The sequence below is a fragment of the Microtus oregoni genome, unplaced genomic scaffold (genome assembly GCF_018167655.1).
Source record: "Microtus oregoni isolate MIOR12 unplaced genomic scaffold, Mior012 000017F_ref0000208, whole genome shotgun sequence".
Lineage (NCBI taxonomy): Eukaryota > Metazoa > Chordata > Mammalia > Rodentia > Cricetidae > Microtus > Microtus oregoni.
Window position 1 is genome coordinate 30,217,021 of NW_024543076.1, and position 17,010 is coordinate 30,234,030.

The following is a 17,010-nucleotide window of genomic DNA, read 5'->3' on the forward strand; positions in this document are numbered from 1 at the left end:
GGAGATGGGGAGAGGGTCTAAAACGACAGTGAAAGGGGGCAGGCAGGTTTGGAGGGCACAGAAGAATGAGATTGGCTCTAAAAAGCTCAAAACCAAGACAGCGTTACTTGATGCTTTGTTACCACTCTTAAGCAGTACTGGTAAAATGCTGTTCCTAGAGCTAAATAGGTCAGCAAGAGCAGATGTTTCATGCATCTGTCCCTTTAACAATTGCTCATCCATTGTTTATCCATTGTTCACCTGTGACATGTCAGGACTTTCTTCGGGGACCATGTTAGCACAGCTTATCCAGTAGCCCAGCCCAGCCGCAGGCACTGCTCTACAAACTTATTCTATGGCTTCTCACACTTTGATAGCTTTGATGGGTGAAGAACCAAATTCAAAGCTATAGTTGTATCAGGAAAACTCCCTGACAAAGCAAAAGTCAAATAAATTCAGTCCTCCCTTCTTGCCACGCCACAGAAGAAATTAGCTCAAGACATAATCATTATACTTAAAAACTCTTAGTCTCAAGACATTTTAATATTTGAATACACCCCCAAAGTCATTCTAAATGAGTGGTTCTCAACAAAGACAATCTTGTTTTCCCACCCAGGGGACATTTGTCAATGTTGGAAGGTAGTTTGGGTTGCTCTAACTAAGGAGTGCTGTGGACATCTGTACGTGTTATACAAGAATACCTCCAGCTCTTTTGGCGCGTGGCATCGCCCAGCCCAGCCTATCTGGGCACTGGGTCCTAGTACTCGGGGCTCCCGGGCGGGCAGCAGTTCCTTTGTTTCTGTGGCCTGCCTGCACCAAGCAGGGTAGGTGCTTTGTTTGCGACCTGCCCAACCAGCACGGAGGCCTGATCTCTCGGCGCCAGGAGACCCAGCGTTGGGGTGAGTTTCTGGCCCACTGCGCCAGCCTGGGACGGGGAGCTCGGGGGTTCCTTGGCCCCCTGTCCTTCTTGGGCTCTCTGCAGGGCCTCTACTCCCTGGGTGCTGCCTCTTTCTTCCTGGCCCACCCAGCTTCCGTCCAGAGCTCTCCCCACTTCGGCCCCACCGCCCTCTTTTGGCGTGTGGCATCGCCCAGCCCAGCCTATCTGGGCGCTGGGTGCGAGTACTTGGGGCTCCCGGGCGGGCAGCAGTTCCTTTGTTTCTGTGGCCTGCCTGCACCAAGCAGGGTAGGTGCTTTGTTTGCGAGCTGCCCAACCAGCACGGAGCCTGATCTCTCGGCGCCAGGAGAGCCAACATTGGGGAGAGCCAGCGTTGGGTAGGCAAGGAGACCTGATCCGGTAAAAGAAGATCCATAGGGAGCATTTGGAAGAAGAGATGGGCCGACCTCAAGGCAAGAATTCGCCCAACAAGCTGAAAAGCAACATGAAGCCACCAGAAACAAGCGACCTCACAACGGGAGGACAAGAACCCCTTAATCAAGAAGAAGGAGAAAAGATTGACTTCATGAAAGTGATTGACACCCTTAAACAGCATGTAAGAAATGCCCTTATAGAAATGGATGAGAAATGTAACAGAAAGTTTGAAGAATTGAATAAATCAGTGAATGATACCCTAGAAAACCAAGGAAAAACAATCAAACAGATAATGGAAACAGTTCAAGACCTGAAAACTGAAATGGAGGCAAAGAAGAAAACACAAACAGAGGGCCGGCTGGACATGGAAAATCTAGGTAAACGAATAGAGACTACAGAAACAAGCATAACCAGCAGAATACAAGAGGTAGAAGAAAGACTCTCGGATTCTGAAGATACCATAGAGAAAATAAACACACTGATCAAAGAAAACAGCAAGTCCAACAAACTCTCATCACAAAACATTCAGGAAATATGGGACACAATAAAAAGACCAAACTTAAGAATAATAGGAGTAGAAGAAGGAGAAGAAGGGCAGCTCAACGGTCCAGAAAATATATTTAATAAAATTATAGAAGAAAACTTTCCCAACCTAAAGAAAGATATACCTATGAAGGTGCAAGAAGCATACAGAACACCGAATAGGCTGGATCAAAAAAAAAAAACATCCCCTCGCCATATAATTATCAAAACACAAAGCATACAGAATAAGGAAAGAATATTAAGAGCTGCAAAGGAAAAAGGCCAAATTACTTATAAAGGTAAACCTATCAGACTTACACCTGACTTCTCCATGGAAACCATGAAAGCCAGAAGGTCCTGGATAGATGTACTGCAGAAACTGAGAGACCATGGGTGCAAGCCCAGATTACTATACCCAGTCAAGCTTTCGTTCACTATAAATGGAGAAAATAAAATTTTCCAGGATAAAAACAAATTTAAACAATACGCAGCCACAAATCCAGCCTTACAGAAAGTAATTGAAGGAAAAACACTAACCAAGGAGTCCAACAATGACCACAATAACTCAGACATCTAGAGACCCTTCACCAACACAAAACAAAGAAGGGAAACACACAAACTCTACGACTAAAAAAAAATGACCGGAGTTAACAACCACTGGTCATTAATATCACTTAATGTCAATGGACTCAACTCACCTATAAAAAGGCACAGGCTAAGAGATTGGATAAGAAAACAGGATCCAACATTCTGCTGTTTACAAGAAACACACCTCAACCACAAAGACAGGCACCTACTCAGAGTAAAGGGCTGGGAAAAGGCCTATCAAGCAAATGGACCTAAGAAACAGGCAGGTGTGGCCATACTGATCTCTAACAAAGTTGACTTCAAACTTAAATCAATCAGAAGAGATGGAGAGGGGCATTTTATACTCATAACAGGAACAGTTCATCAGGATGAAGTCTCAATCCTGAACATCTATGCCCCTAATATAAAAGCACCCACGTACATAAAAGAAACATTGCTAAAATTCAAGGCAGCCATCAAACCGCACACACTAATAGTAGGAGACTTCAACACTCCTCTCTCACCAATGGACAGGTCAATCAGACAGAAACCTAACAGAGAAATAAGAGAATTAATGGAGGTAATGAATCAAATGGACTTAACAGACATCTATAGAACATTCCATCCAAATAGGAAAGAATATACCTTCTTCTCTGCAGCTCATGGAACCTTCTCGAAAATCGACCACATAGTCGGTAACAAAGCAAACATCCACAGTTACAAAAAAATATTAGTAACCACCTGTGTCTTATCAGATCACCATGGATTAAAGTTAGAATTCAACAATAATGCTACCCCCAGAAAGCATACAAAGTCATGGAAACTGAACAGTCAACTATTGAACCATACCTGGATTAAGGAAGAAATAAAGAAAGAAATTAAAGTCTTCCTGGAATTCAATGAAAATAAAGAAACAACATACTCAAACTTATGGGACACTATGAAAGCAGTCCTAAGAGGAAAGTTCATAGCACTAAGTGCCCACTTAAAGAAAACAGAGAAAGCTCACATTGGAGACTTAACAGCCCACCTGAAAGCTCTAGAAAAAAAAGAAGCAGACTCACCTAGGAGGAGTAGAAGACTGGAAATAATCAAACTGAGGGCTGAAATCAACAAAATAGAAACACAGAAAACAATACAAAGAATCAATGAAACAAAAAGCTGGTTCCTGGAGAAAATCAACAAGATTGACAAACCACTATCCAAGCTAATCAAACGGCAGAGAGAGAATTTGCAAATTAATAAGATCAGAAATGAAAAGGGGGACATAACCACAGACACAGAGGAAATTCAGAGAATCATTAGATCTTACTACAAAAGCCTATATGCCACAAAATTGGAAAATGTAAAGGAAATGGATACTTTTTTAGATAAATATCATATACCAAAGTTAAATCAGGACCTGGTGAACAATCTAAACAGACCTGTTAGTCGCAAAGAATTAGAAGAGGTTATCAAAAACCTCCCTACCAAAAAAAGCCCAGGACCAGATGGTTTCAATGCGGAATTCTACCAGAACTTCCAAGAAGATCTAATACCTATACTCCTTAATGTATTCCACAATATAGAAACAGAAGGGTCATTACCAAACTCATTTTATGAAGCCACAATTACTCTGATACCAAAACCACTCAAAGACTCAACCAGGAAAGAGAACTACAGGCCAATCTCACTCATGAATATCGACGCAAAAATCCTCAACAAAATACTGGCAAATCGAATCCAAGAACACATCCGAAAAATTATCCATTATGATCAAGTAGGCTTCATTCCTGAGATGCAGGGCTGGTTCAACATACGAAAATCTATCAATGTAATCCAGCATATAAATAAACTGAAAGAAAAAAACCATATGATCATTTCATTAGATGCTGAAAAAGCATTTGACAAAATTCAACATCCATTTATGTTTAAAGTCTTGGAGAGATTAGGGATACAAGGGTCATACCTAAATATAATAAAAGCTATATACAGCAAGCCGACAGCTAACATCAAATTAAACGGAGAGAAACTCAAAGCCATCCCACTTAACTCAGGAACACGACAAGGCTGTCCACTTTCGCCATACCTCTTCAATATAGTGCTTGAAGTTCTAGCAATAGCAATAAGACAACATGATGGGATCAAGGGGATTCGAATTGGAAAGGAAGAAGTTAAACTTTCGTTATTTGCAGATGATATGATAGTGTAAATAAGCGACCCCCAAAACTCCACCAAAGAACTTTTACAGCTGATAAACAGCTTTAGTAATGTGGCAGGATACAAGATCAACTCCAAAAAATCAGTCGCCCTCCTATACACAAAGGATATGGAAGCAGAGAGGGAAATCAGAGAATCATCACCTTTCACGATAGCCACAAACAGCATAAAATATCTTGGGGTAAATCTAACCAAGGAAGTGAAAGATCTATTTGACAAGAACTTTAAGGCATTGAAGAAAGAAATTCAAGAGGATACCAAAAAATGGATGGACCTCCCTTGCTCTTGGATTGGGAGGATCAACATAGTAAAAATGGCAATTCTACCAAAGGCAATTTATAGATTCAATGCAATCCCCATCAAGATCCCATCAAAATTCTTCACAGATCTGGAGAGGACAATAATCAACTTTATATGGAAAAACAAAAAACCCAGGATAGCCAAAACAATCCTATACAATAAAGGATCTTCTGGAGGCATTACCATCCCTGACTTCAAACTCTATTACAGAGCTACAGTAATGAAAACAGTGTGGTACTGGCATAAAAACAGAGAAGTCGACCAATGGAATCATATAGAAGACCCGGATTTTATCCCACAAACCTATGAACACCTCATTTTTGATAAAGGAGCTAAAAGTATACAATGGAAGAAAGAAAGCATCTTCAACAAATGGTGCTGGCACAACTGGATGTCATCCTGTAGAAGAATGAAAATAGACCCTTATCTATCACCGTGCACAAAACTCAAGTCCAAATGGATTAAAGACCTCAATATCAGCCCGAACACACTGAACCTGATAGAAGAGAAAGTGGGAAGTACCCTACAGGAGATGGGCACAGGAGATTGCTTCCTACGTATAACCCCAGAAGCACAGACATTAAGGGCAACATTGAATAAATGGGACCTACTTAAACTGAGAAGCTTCTGTAAAGCAAAGGACATAGTCACTAAGACACAAAGGCAACCTACTGACTGGGAGAAGATCTTCACCAACCCCACAACAGACAAAGGTCTGATCTCCAAAATATTTAGAGAACTCAAGAAACTAGACTTTAAAATGCTAATTAACCCAATTAAAAAATGGGGCACTGAACTGAACAGAGAATTCTCAGCAGAGGAAGTTCAAATGGCCAAAAGACACTTAAAGTCATGCTCAACTTCCTTAGCAATCAGGGAAATGCAAATCAAAACAACTTTGAGATATCATCTTACACCTGTCAGAATGGCTAAAGTCAAAAACACCAAGGATAACCTTTGCTGGAGAGGCTGTGGAGGAACGGGTACCCTCATCCATTGCTGGTGGGAATGCAATCTTGTGCAACCACTGTGGAAGTCAGTGTTTCGGTTTCTCAGGAAATTCGGGATCAACTTACCCCTGGACCCAGCAATACCACTCCTAGAAATATACCCAAGAGATGCTCTATCATATGACAAAAGCATTTGTTCAACTATGTTCATAGCAGTATTATTTGTAATAGCCAGAACCTGGAAACAACCTAGATGCCCTTCAATGGAAGAATGGATGAAGAAAGTATGGAATATATACACGCTAGAGTACTACACTGCGGTAAAAAACAATGACTTCTCGAATTTTGCATGCAAATGTATGGAAATAGAAAACACTATCCTGAGTGAGGTGTCCCAGACCCAAAACGATGAACATGGGATGTACTCGCTCATAATTGGTTTCTAGCCATAAATAAGGGCCACGGAGTCTACAATAGGTGAACCTAAAGAAGCTAAGTAAGAAGGTGAACCCAAGGAAAAACATATAGTTATCCTCTTGGCTAAGGGAAGTAGACCAAATTGCCGGGGAGAAAAATTAGGATCTTGGGGGTGGGGTGGGATGGGGGTAAGGGGAGATGGGAAGAGAAAAGGTAGAAGGGAAGGAGGGGAGACTTGGGGAATCAGGAGAATTGGGATAAAGGAAAGGTGGATAGGGGAGCACGGAACCACAATTCTTAGTTAAGGGAGCCAGTTTAGGGTGGGCAAGAGATTTGACCCTAGAGGGGCTCCCAAGTGCCCAAGATGAGGTTCCCAGTTAGTTCCTTGGGCAGCTGAGGATTGGGAACCTGAAATGACCCTATCCTAGAGCAATACTGACGAATATCTTGCATATCATCATAGAACCTTCATCTGGTGATGGATAGAGATAGAGACAGAGACCCACACATGAGCACTGGACTGAACTCCCAAGGTCCCAATGAGGAGCAGAAGGAGGGAGAACACGAGCAAAGAAGTCGGGACCACGAGGGGAGCACCCACCCACTGAGACAGTGGAGCTGATCTACTGGGAGCTCACCAAGGCCAGCTGGACTGTGACCGAAAAAGCATGGGATAAAACCGGACTCTCTGAACATGGCGAACAATGAGGGCTGATGAGACGCCAAGGACAATGGCACGGGGTTTTGATCCTACTTAATGTGCTGGCTTTGTGGAAGCCTAGCCAGTTTGGATGTTCACCTTCCTAGATATGGACGGAGGGGGGAGGACCTAGGACTTACCAAAGGCAGGGAACCCGGACTGCTCTGTGGACTGGAGAGGGAGGGGGAGAGGAGTGGGGGGAGGGGGAGAAGGGTGGGAGGAGGGGGAGAAGGGTGGAAGGAGGGGGAGGGAAATGGGAGGCTGGGAGGAGGTGGAAACTTGTTTTTTTGTTTATGTTTTTTTTCTTCTTTTCTCAATAAATAAAAAAAAAAAAAGAATACCTCCAAATACCGTACAATGTTTGAGACAGCTTCCACCTTCCACAAAAAGTCACAGCCTGGCCCAAATGTCAGTGGTGCTGCAGATGAGACTTCAAACCAATTAGCACATTCTGCATGTGATGAAGAGGGGCTGCAGAAGCCCAGCACCCGCCGTGTTAGCTACAGACATGCAGAAGTATGAAGGATAGTACAGTCACCTCACCAAGACTTCAGGAACGAAACTGCAAGGCATGACAAGAAAGAAGAGCCTTTCCAAACGGTGTGCTTAGTCACTAAAACTGACAGGCTTCAGTACCAGACCAACCGCTGCTAGTATTGCTATTTAGAAGTTCTTGGCATTTTCCCTCTGACAGCCTGCTCTGCCTTCATGGATAACATCCACACATTACAAATGCCTGTCAAAAGCCCAGCAGTGGTGGAACACACCTTTAACCCCAGGACTTGAGAGCTGAGGCAGGTGAATCTCTGTGAGATCGAGAGCAGCCTGGTCTACAGAGCGAGTTTCAGGACAGTCAGGACTGTTTCACAGAGAAACTTTGCCTTGAAAATCAAAATTAAATAAAAAGTTAAACAAATGCCTGTCACTTAAGAGAATGTCCACTCAAGAGGAGTGACCTTACGCCAGCATCAACGTATGTTTTAAACACATAGACAAGACCTTTCCTCTCAGGCCTGTCTTGATGGTTATGTCTGTTTTTCTTTTGGCCTCTATTTCAAAGAAATAATATAATAGTAAAATACTCTAAGAAAAAAATGAATTTAGGGGTCTAGAGAGGTGGATCAGAAGTTATGAACACTTGTTGCTCATCCAGAGACCCACGTTTAGTTCCCAGCACCCACATCAGGCAGCTAACAGTCACCTCTCACTCTTACCAAAGAATAAGATGTTTTCTGGCCTCTGTAGGCACCCACGCACAGTGACATGTACTCACATAGACATGTACACATGAGGTGTGAAATAAACCTTTTAAATACATATCAATTTCCAGGTCAGTCGGGACAACAATGAAATCATGTCTCCAATAACAACAGCAATAATAGTAGCAGCAACAATAAGAATACTTTTAAAAAGAAAACAGGAAATTAATTAAGACAGCCAATAGAATTACCATGAAAGGAAGTAGGTACTCATGACAGAGAGTCATTAAGAGGAAAGGTCACGGTGGGTTAGAAGAGAAGGCGGCCAGCATGGCTTGTTCTCTGCACCAGGCTGATTTGTAAAGAATCTTTTTCTTTTTTTCCTTATTGAAAATAGAATTTTTTTTTCACATAACATACCCTTTTTACGGTTTTCCCTCCCTCTATTCCTCCAAGTTTCTCCCTCCTCCCCTCCCATCTGGATCCATCCCCTTTCTGTCCTTCTTTAGAAAATAAACAGGCATCTAAAAAATGATTATAAAATAAAATAGAGCACAATGAAAGCTTAACACATCCGGCTAGGACAAAACAAACAAACAGAAGGAAAAGAGTCCAAGAAAAAGTGCAAGAGACAGAGAACTGCTTGCTCGCACCTTTAGAAATCCCATAAAAACACTAAACTGAAAGTCATAATATATACCCAAAGGACCTGGTGAGAGAGAGAGAGAGAGAGAGAGAGAGAGAGAGAGAGAGAGAGAATAAGATGGAATAAAAATAAAGAAGAATCATTTCTAACAAGAATGGCTTTTTTGATTGTCATTCATTCACCAGAGCATAGACTGCTACCCTCAAACAAGGCGCCACCTACTTCTCTTCTAAAATGACATTAAACAGGTCATAGCTCACACATAGCTCAAAGTAGTGAAAGGACTAACCTCAAAGCACTAAGAAATCTCTCATTTGTCAGGAGTGAAACCATGATGGGAACAGAAGATGCATACGGACTAATTAGGGTTCATTGCACAAAGAGACTAGGTTCCATCTTTCAAAACTGAAAAGATTCCAGGCAAGAAAACCTTCTAAAGGAGATGCTCCTGTTAACTCATGAGGCAGTGTAGGCGAATCTCGCTTTGTTGTTCTTGAGATCATGTCTCATGTAGCCTGGGTTGGACAGGTGGCTCAGTGGTTAAGAGCACTGCTTGCTTTTCCAAAGGTCTTAAGTTCAATTCCCAGCTACCACAAGGTGGCTCACCACCATCTGTAATGAGATGTGGTGCCCTCATCAACTAAGACCATGAAACCTAATATGGACAAATTCTACAGAACAACCATATATGGGCTGCCCATGCAAGCTTCAACATTGCCAGGGCATAAATTTCATTTTTAGTTCTCATGTAGCCAAGGCTGTAGCATGAGGGCTGGCTTGTCTTGACCTCACCATGTAGCTGAGAATGACAACTTGAACACCTGATCTTCCTGTTTCTACCTCCTTAGAACTTAGATTGTAGGTGAATGGTCTCTGTGCCCAGTGAGACAGTATGAGTTAACTTCAAGTGAGGCACAGGACCTTACTATAAAATATTTTACAATTGGATGCTCCAAACTGCTTGTATTAACTAGAAAAATGGAAGAGGTCACCAAGATTATCTAGCAATGATGCTAACCTTGAATACTAGGAAGCTATAATGATCTGGCCTGAAATCACCAAGACTGTCCTTAGGAAAACAAGCCCTAGAGAGTCAACAAAGTAAACATAAATAAAATAAAAATAGCCACCCTGGCTAACCTTTATCAGTCAATGCCTAAGGAACAATGTTTATATAATAGGATACATGACAACCAAGCAGATTGTTGTGTAATATGAACAAAAGCAAATCTCTGCCACAGGCCATTACAGGTGGATATGTAAGAACACAGTTAGGTCAATACAGTACATTCATACCAGCACCCGTGTCTTATTAGTCCTACCTCAAGATCTGAAGACCACTAGGCCTTCCTTATCTAATAGACACCCTACAGTGTCTATAATTCAAAGAGTGTATCGGCAGTAAATAAATGCAAAGGCAGATATTAAAGAATATATATACAGTTTTAATGTTTAAACAAACTTACAGAACCGAGGTTTCCACTTAGCCTTTTCACAGGAGGCAGGAATAAGGAAAAAGGGAGGAGCCGCCTCCCACACCCCTTTATCGGTATGCATTCGCCCGAGGCAAACCCCGCCCCCTAAAGGGGCTGACTTAACCCTACAAAAGAGGAGATCTTAAACCTTCTTTTGTCTTAGGTTATCCCCATTAAAATATTGACGTGGGAATCCAAGTATATCATACTCAAATCACATGAATTAAAAACTACATGATTAACACAGTAAAAACATTCTCCAGAGCAGAAAACACTAAAAAAGCAATTGAAACGTTTTTTCTGTCTCTCTGTCTTTCTCTCTTGTCTTTCTGCTTCTGTTTCTGTCTATCTCTGTCTTTCTGTCTCTCTCTTTGTCTCTTAACTGTTTCATCTCTTCAATTGGTCTTAGTCCTCAGTTAGAATATGCCCTTCACTTTCACTTATTTTTTTTTTAGCTTTATAGTAAAATTCAGCTGGGGTTATTAAAGCTATACAATTGCTAGATGAAAATTCTTGTCTTGTCATCTCATCATTTAATATCAACATTAACAGAGTTTTACTTTTCTCCATGTATTTGCATTGAAAGGTCTCCGTAAGTTACTGGTTTGAGCTTGATGAGAATTGTACTTATTATTGCTTTTTACACAAGAAACTTTAAAGTCGGAGAAGGTAACACAGCTAGTAGGAGCCAGGAATGGATTTCAGTCCAGTTTTATCTCCACTGGGTCCTCCTACCCCTGTATGCTAGCAGGTCGGCTCTCTGTAACTCTCCACGGACATGCTTCTCTGGTCATGAATCTACTTCCTAAAGAAAGATCTAATATAGCTTCCATGGCTCTCAGCTTACAGAAATCCTAAGTATTAAAATGAGAAACGTCCATATTTAATTGGAGCTCCAAATTCACAAACACTGTGAACCTTAGGTGCTGCAGCTGCTAAACTGAGATGGAAATATCCCTACTACTTGCTTGTCCTGTCCAACAGTCACTGCCACAAACAGGGTCCCGCCCTTTTCCAGACGCTTGGTAGCTCAAGAAGACACCGCTAGAAAAAGTTTCACCCAGTCACTGAGGTCACAAGATCAGAAGAGGACATGAAGATGACTTAACAGGTTTGACTGCAAGCTCAAAGTGATGACACCTGATTGGCCGAAGGAAATAAGGCCAGAGCTGTTAACTGATATCTCAAGAGACAGTAGTGGTTGGAAATGTAGCTGGCCATCAGATTTAAATCAACTTTTAGAAACTATTTGAAGGTAGAGTAGGGGAAGGTGATCAATCTCATTACACAATGCGTTTATTTAAGTCTTAATCATGATTACCATAATAAATGCCAACTTTTTGGACTATAAGATGATGAAGAACACAAGCCATGAGCCACAGAGGGCAATTGCTTAATTAAACTGCAGGGAAATTGTGGTGTTGGGGATGTAACTGCTTGAATTGGGAATGCATCAGGCTAGCAGCTGCAGCTCCCGGGACCTTTCACAGGGAAAGTGCATCAACACCTTAAATCCGAAGATCCCATACATTTCCCTTATACTTTATTACAGTTAGAACACTAGAGTTAACTGCTAGACTTGAGGGCATATGTGTGCTCTGCTGGGCCACACTCTCAGCCCATCACTTAAAACTGTGAGTTCCCTCGCCTTTATTTATCTCTTTACTTACTTTATAAAATAAAACATTACAGTGTATGCTGGGCATGATGGTGCAACCCTTTAATCCTAGCACTGGGAAGGCAGAGGTGAGGGGATCTCTGTGATTTCAAGGTCAGCCTGGTCTCCAAAGCATGTTACAGACAAACCAGGGCTGCACAAAGAGATCCCATCTTTAAAAGAGAAAGATGTGTTGTGGGAGCCCTGTCCTTTCTGAACAGAAATAGACGGTTTAATTGAGGGGGGAGGAGAAGAGGAAGGGGAAACTGCGGTTGAGCTCTAAAATAAATTAATTAATTAAATTTTAAAAGAAAGAGAAAGATGTGTAAATCTAAAGAACAGATAGAAAACTAATGCTACTAAAATAGCCAACCACACATCGTTGAGCAGGTCGTATCCTGAGGAAGAAAACTATGCAAGACAATAAGGCTCTCCTTCTACCTACACTCTGAAAGTGTTATGCCAAAGAGGTCCTGTCACTCAAAACTGTTCATTCTAACCTGTTCTTGGAGTATCTTCCTAGAAACATATGGAAAGCCAATGAAATTCTCCATGAAAACTGTGGGGTTCTTTCGTTAATTCAAAATGTCATTAAAGTCACTGTCCAAAATGTTGGGATCCTGGGTTCCGGCTGCAGTGCCCAGTGCCCCTGAATGGTCTGCTCACTCTTGACTGATCGCAGTCAGATGAGGGGTACCACACATCGTGGACTGAGAAACTAAGATGTACGTTCACATGACGTTGTTGCTAAATTCAGCAGCCCAGAGTCGCGTGCCTGTGCACAGGCGGAGGCCTGGCATCCACCAGCATTCGAGAAGAGTAAATGGAACTGCTTAGAAGGATCTCAAGAAAACAGAACAGAAGCAAGAAAGAAACCACTAAGTGCTTCACCCTGTGTAAGGAAAAGTGAGTCTTAAATACCCTATAAGGACAACCAGCTTTGTTTAACAATAGCTGAATGCTCCCAGCAGGAGGCTTGAAATGGGAGGAGGTGACATCTCACTTTCTCCCTTCTGTGTTATTTTAATTTTTCGACATGCTGAGATTGACATTTTCATCAACTTTCCGCAGGAGGAAGAGAAGGCGCAGCAACACTGGGTCGTGTGTGTGTGTGTGTGTGTGTGTGTGTGTGTGTGTGTGTTGGTGGGGGTATCGCACAGCTGGAAAGCAGTGAAGGTTACACTTGCCTTTGAAAAGAATACTATTATAGATGAGACAGTTCTCAAGGAAAGTGGGTAGAAACTCATTTCCTTCCTGACGTAGAGCTGGTTGCCCACTAATAAAAACAAATTGAAGATAAGATAAAAGAACTTGAGGGAAAAGATTAAAAGGCAAAAAAGGAACCATCATTATAAGTGTGGAAAAGTTAGCTGACTGTGACTAAGAAAATGGATTATTCAGCGAAGATGAGGACCTGCTAAGGTTGGAACTCATAAATTTGTTATGGAGCCAATCGGCACAATTACATAACGTCCCCTGGCATTGTGAGGGACCTAGGAGCAGTCGGTTTGGGCTGGCAGGACAGTGGTATTCAAAGGACTTCAGAAGACTTGGGAGGACCGTTAGTTCCAAAGCAGATAGGATACAGAGTCTAGCTTCCAGATCTTCTAAAAGTACGTAATAAAGCAAAATTGGACTAGAATTAAAAGGAATAAAGCCTCTAGATGGTACTGAAGAAATAGAAAGAGTGACACCAAGCGTTATGATAATTGCAAGCAGACAGCTATAACAGACAGGCTGGCTGCTGATTTACAGAAATTTCTGCCAGACGCTAAGTTCAAAGTCATCAGACGGGCTGGGAGCAAAACTGATCTCTGGAGGGGACACACTGGGTCCCCACCCAGGGAGATAAGCCGTGAATGGACTCTCATCTATACTCTAACCACTAGCTCCAATTCAGATCCCAGAAGGTCATCAGAAAGCTTTTCTCTGAGGAAAACTGTAAGAAATTCAAGACACTAAACTTGTATTGTAGATGTTGGCCACCAGACTAACCTTCCCATTTTTGTATTGAGGATGGTGGAGGAAACAGACACACCGCAAGAGAGGCTAGCCTGGGTGCAGTCAGTCTGGAAAGTTCACTGTAAGTAAATGGGGGCGGGGGAGGAGCCTTTAAAGCCAATGAAGTATGGGAGGCCCCGAAGTAGAAAAAAAAATTCCAAACATATTAGCCCATAATAACAAAGCTCAGAAAATCTATTGTCAAAGCTATGTTTTAAGTATAAAACAGTTAAAAAAAATCAAAACACATGTTCTTAGTGTTATGTACAGAGAAATTTTGGAAGGATACATAAAACCAAATGAAATATTGATCAGGTGTGGTTATATACATTTATAATCCAGTACTTGGGAGGCAGAAGCAGAGAGAGGGTCTCTGTGAGCTTGAGGCACAATAGTGACACAGACGTTGCGGGAGTAACCAACCACTTTTTTTTTTTTTTTTTTTTTTTTTTTTTTTAGTTTTTCGAGACAGGGTTTCTCTGTAGCTTTGGAGCCTATCCTGGCACTAGCTCTTGTAGACCAGGCTGGCCTCGAACTCACAGAGATCCGCCTGCCTCTGCCTCCCGAGTGCTGGGATTAAAGGCGTGCGCCACCACCGCCCGGCTTTTTTTTTTTTTATTATTATTTTTTATTTATTTATTTTTTATTTTTTTTACTTTTTTTATTTTTTTTTTATTTTATTTTTTTTATTTTTTTTTATTTTTTTTACTTTTTTTATTTTTTTTTATTTTATTTTATTTTTTTACCAACCACTTTTAAGAACTGGATTTTAAGGCCTACTCCATGAGAAGGATCCCATTCCTGGTACTGCTAACATGCTCAAGAACCTGACACTAGATAGGTCATAGACCTAAGGAAAAATTAACTACTATTATTCTGCTAAAGGAAAATAGCAGTATGACTACTTCAAGTAATACACTGCAATACCCATATATCAGTGCATTGCCCAGCCCTCAGCAGAGAAGTTCCTTTTGGCAATAGATAAGAACACAGAGACTCACAAGTGGACAGTGTGCAGAGAGTGAGAAACTTTGAAGCACTCAGTCCTAAACGGAATGTCTTCATCAAACCCTGCCCTCAAGGTTCAGGGATGAATATGGAAGAGGAGCCAGGAAGAGTTTAAGATCCAGAAGTTGATGAATTACTCTAAATAAATAGCATCCTTCCAACATAACAGGGATCACACAACATATGAACTCACAGAAGTTATTACAGCATGCACAATGCAGACAAAAATCCCAACATCGAGAAGAGGAAGTGACACAAAGCTCCATCCCAAACCAAGAAGCTATTTGTAGTTGCTACCTGCTGGGAAAAGAAAAACCGTTTTCCCCAGGGAAGTCTCACTGGGTGTGCCAGCTGCCATCCAGGACAAGCCTATACCCAGGAGTTGGACAGCATAAACTGGATTCCATGGTTTTTATTTTTTGTGAGATTTTTGCTTTGTTCTGGCATTTTTGTCCTATTGCTTTGTTTTGATTTTTAAAGAGAAGCATGGAGTTGGGTGAGTAGGAGGATGAGGAGGGGCTGGGAAAGGCTGGGGGAGGAAAAACAATGGAAATGCATTCTGTGAAAAGCAAATGAAAGAAAAGAAAAGGTATCATCGAGTTTGCTTTAATTTGGAGAGACGAGAAGAAGGAGGTGGATGGAGGACTCGAGTGGAAGCAAGACTTGCCATAGAGGGTTGTATTTCACAAATTCGATGAGCTTTTGGTGAGGTGCAAGTTCATGTATGTGCATGTATGGACAGATGCATGTGCACACACACTTAGAATGCTGCTCCTCAGGAACTTCCCATCTGGATTTCTGAAACAGTCTCTCATTAGCCTGGGGCCCACCAATTACTCTAGACTCGCTGGCAGTCACAGGCGTCTGCTCACATCGACCAGCACAGGAATGGTAAGTGTGCACCACCACAGCCGGCATTTTTACATGGTTCCCAGTGATCGAACTAAGTTCCTCAGGCTTGCAGGGCAGGCATTTGACTGAGCTACCTCTCCAGTCATTAAGAACAGCTCACTTAAGGGGGAAAAAACCATTTTAATTAATACAACAAGCATCCTCTCATTGTCTATAATTACAACGCCCTAGAGGCCACCCTGTGAGGATCAAAAGGGACACAGACAAAGGTGACACCCTGTGGCATCCACCCTCTGGGAGCATGAGCTCCAGTGGAGGGGCAAAGCACATAAAGCAGGTGGGAGGGAGAGACTGGGCCAGCTATGAACAACACAGAGCTGGGCTCTTCAAGGATGCTCCGCAGAGGTACTTACCCTGTCGTGTACGGGATGTTGATGCCTCCTAGGTTAATGCTTTCACATCCCACAATAAACAGGGTTGAGAAGCATAGCAAAGACACCCCGCTGCAGATCATTGCTAGTTTAGCGGATTCTCTCGCACCAAGCTTCAATTTTTTTATAATGTAGCCTCCCAGGACGATGCCAACACCAGCGCTGGGGACAATGATGACACCTGGGAAGAGGAGAGGAAGAGGGCGTTAATGTGTGCTAGCATCCACTGTTACTTGTTTCTTCTAATTGTTCTGTTTCTGTTTGCTCGTTAGTACAAGGGTAAAGAATGAGACGTACTCTAGTCCATAAATATTCAGTGTGCGACTTTACGGCCTACAACTTTCAACATACATTGACAAAGGATTCAAATCCAGAAGATACAAAAAAAATGCTTTTACAACGCAATAATATCAAAACAAATAAATCACGAGAAAGTCAAACAAAATCTGAATTGGCCCTTCACCAAAGAGAAAATCCAAACATCCTAAGCAAATGAAGAAACATAGGCTAAAACCACAGTGAAATTCCACCACATCCCAGTCTGAAGCTCATTTTAAAGTTTGGCAATGCCACATAATGGTCAAGATATAAGTGCTGGAAACTCTTGACAATGGAGGACTAGAAGTAGGACCAACTTTGAAAAGCAGTCCTTCATGACCTGGAAGAACTGAAGGTAAACACACCCTGCAACAAACAGGTCCTTCCAAGATGTATACCCCCAAAGAAACCCATGGTATGCACAAGCCATCCTAACAGAACTCAACTGAAAACATCCCACAATGGACACATTATACATGA

At 42.0% G+C, this 17,010-nt stretch overlaps 1 protein-coding gene across 2 annotated transcripts in view; it reads right to left on the reverse strand.

Moving 5' to 3' along the window:
• Slco5a1 (solute carrier organic anion transporter family member 5A1) overlaps positions 1 to 17,010 on the reverse strand; it is a 136,154-nt gene that overhangs the window by 14,706 nt on the left and 104,438 nt on the right. For both annotated transcript variants that reach the window (XM_041667685.1, XM_041667684.1), the window contains one exon: positions 16,195 to 16,393. In XM_041667685.1, the coding sequence (XP_041523619.1) occupies positions 16,195 to 16,393 (199 nt within the window). The remainder of the gene's footprint in view (positions 1 to 16,194; positions 16,394 to 17,010) is intronic.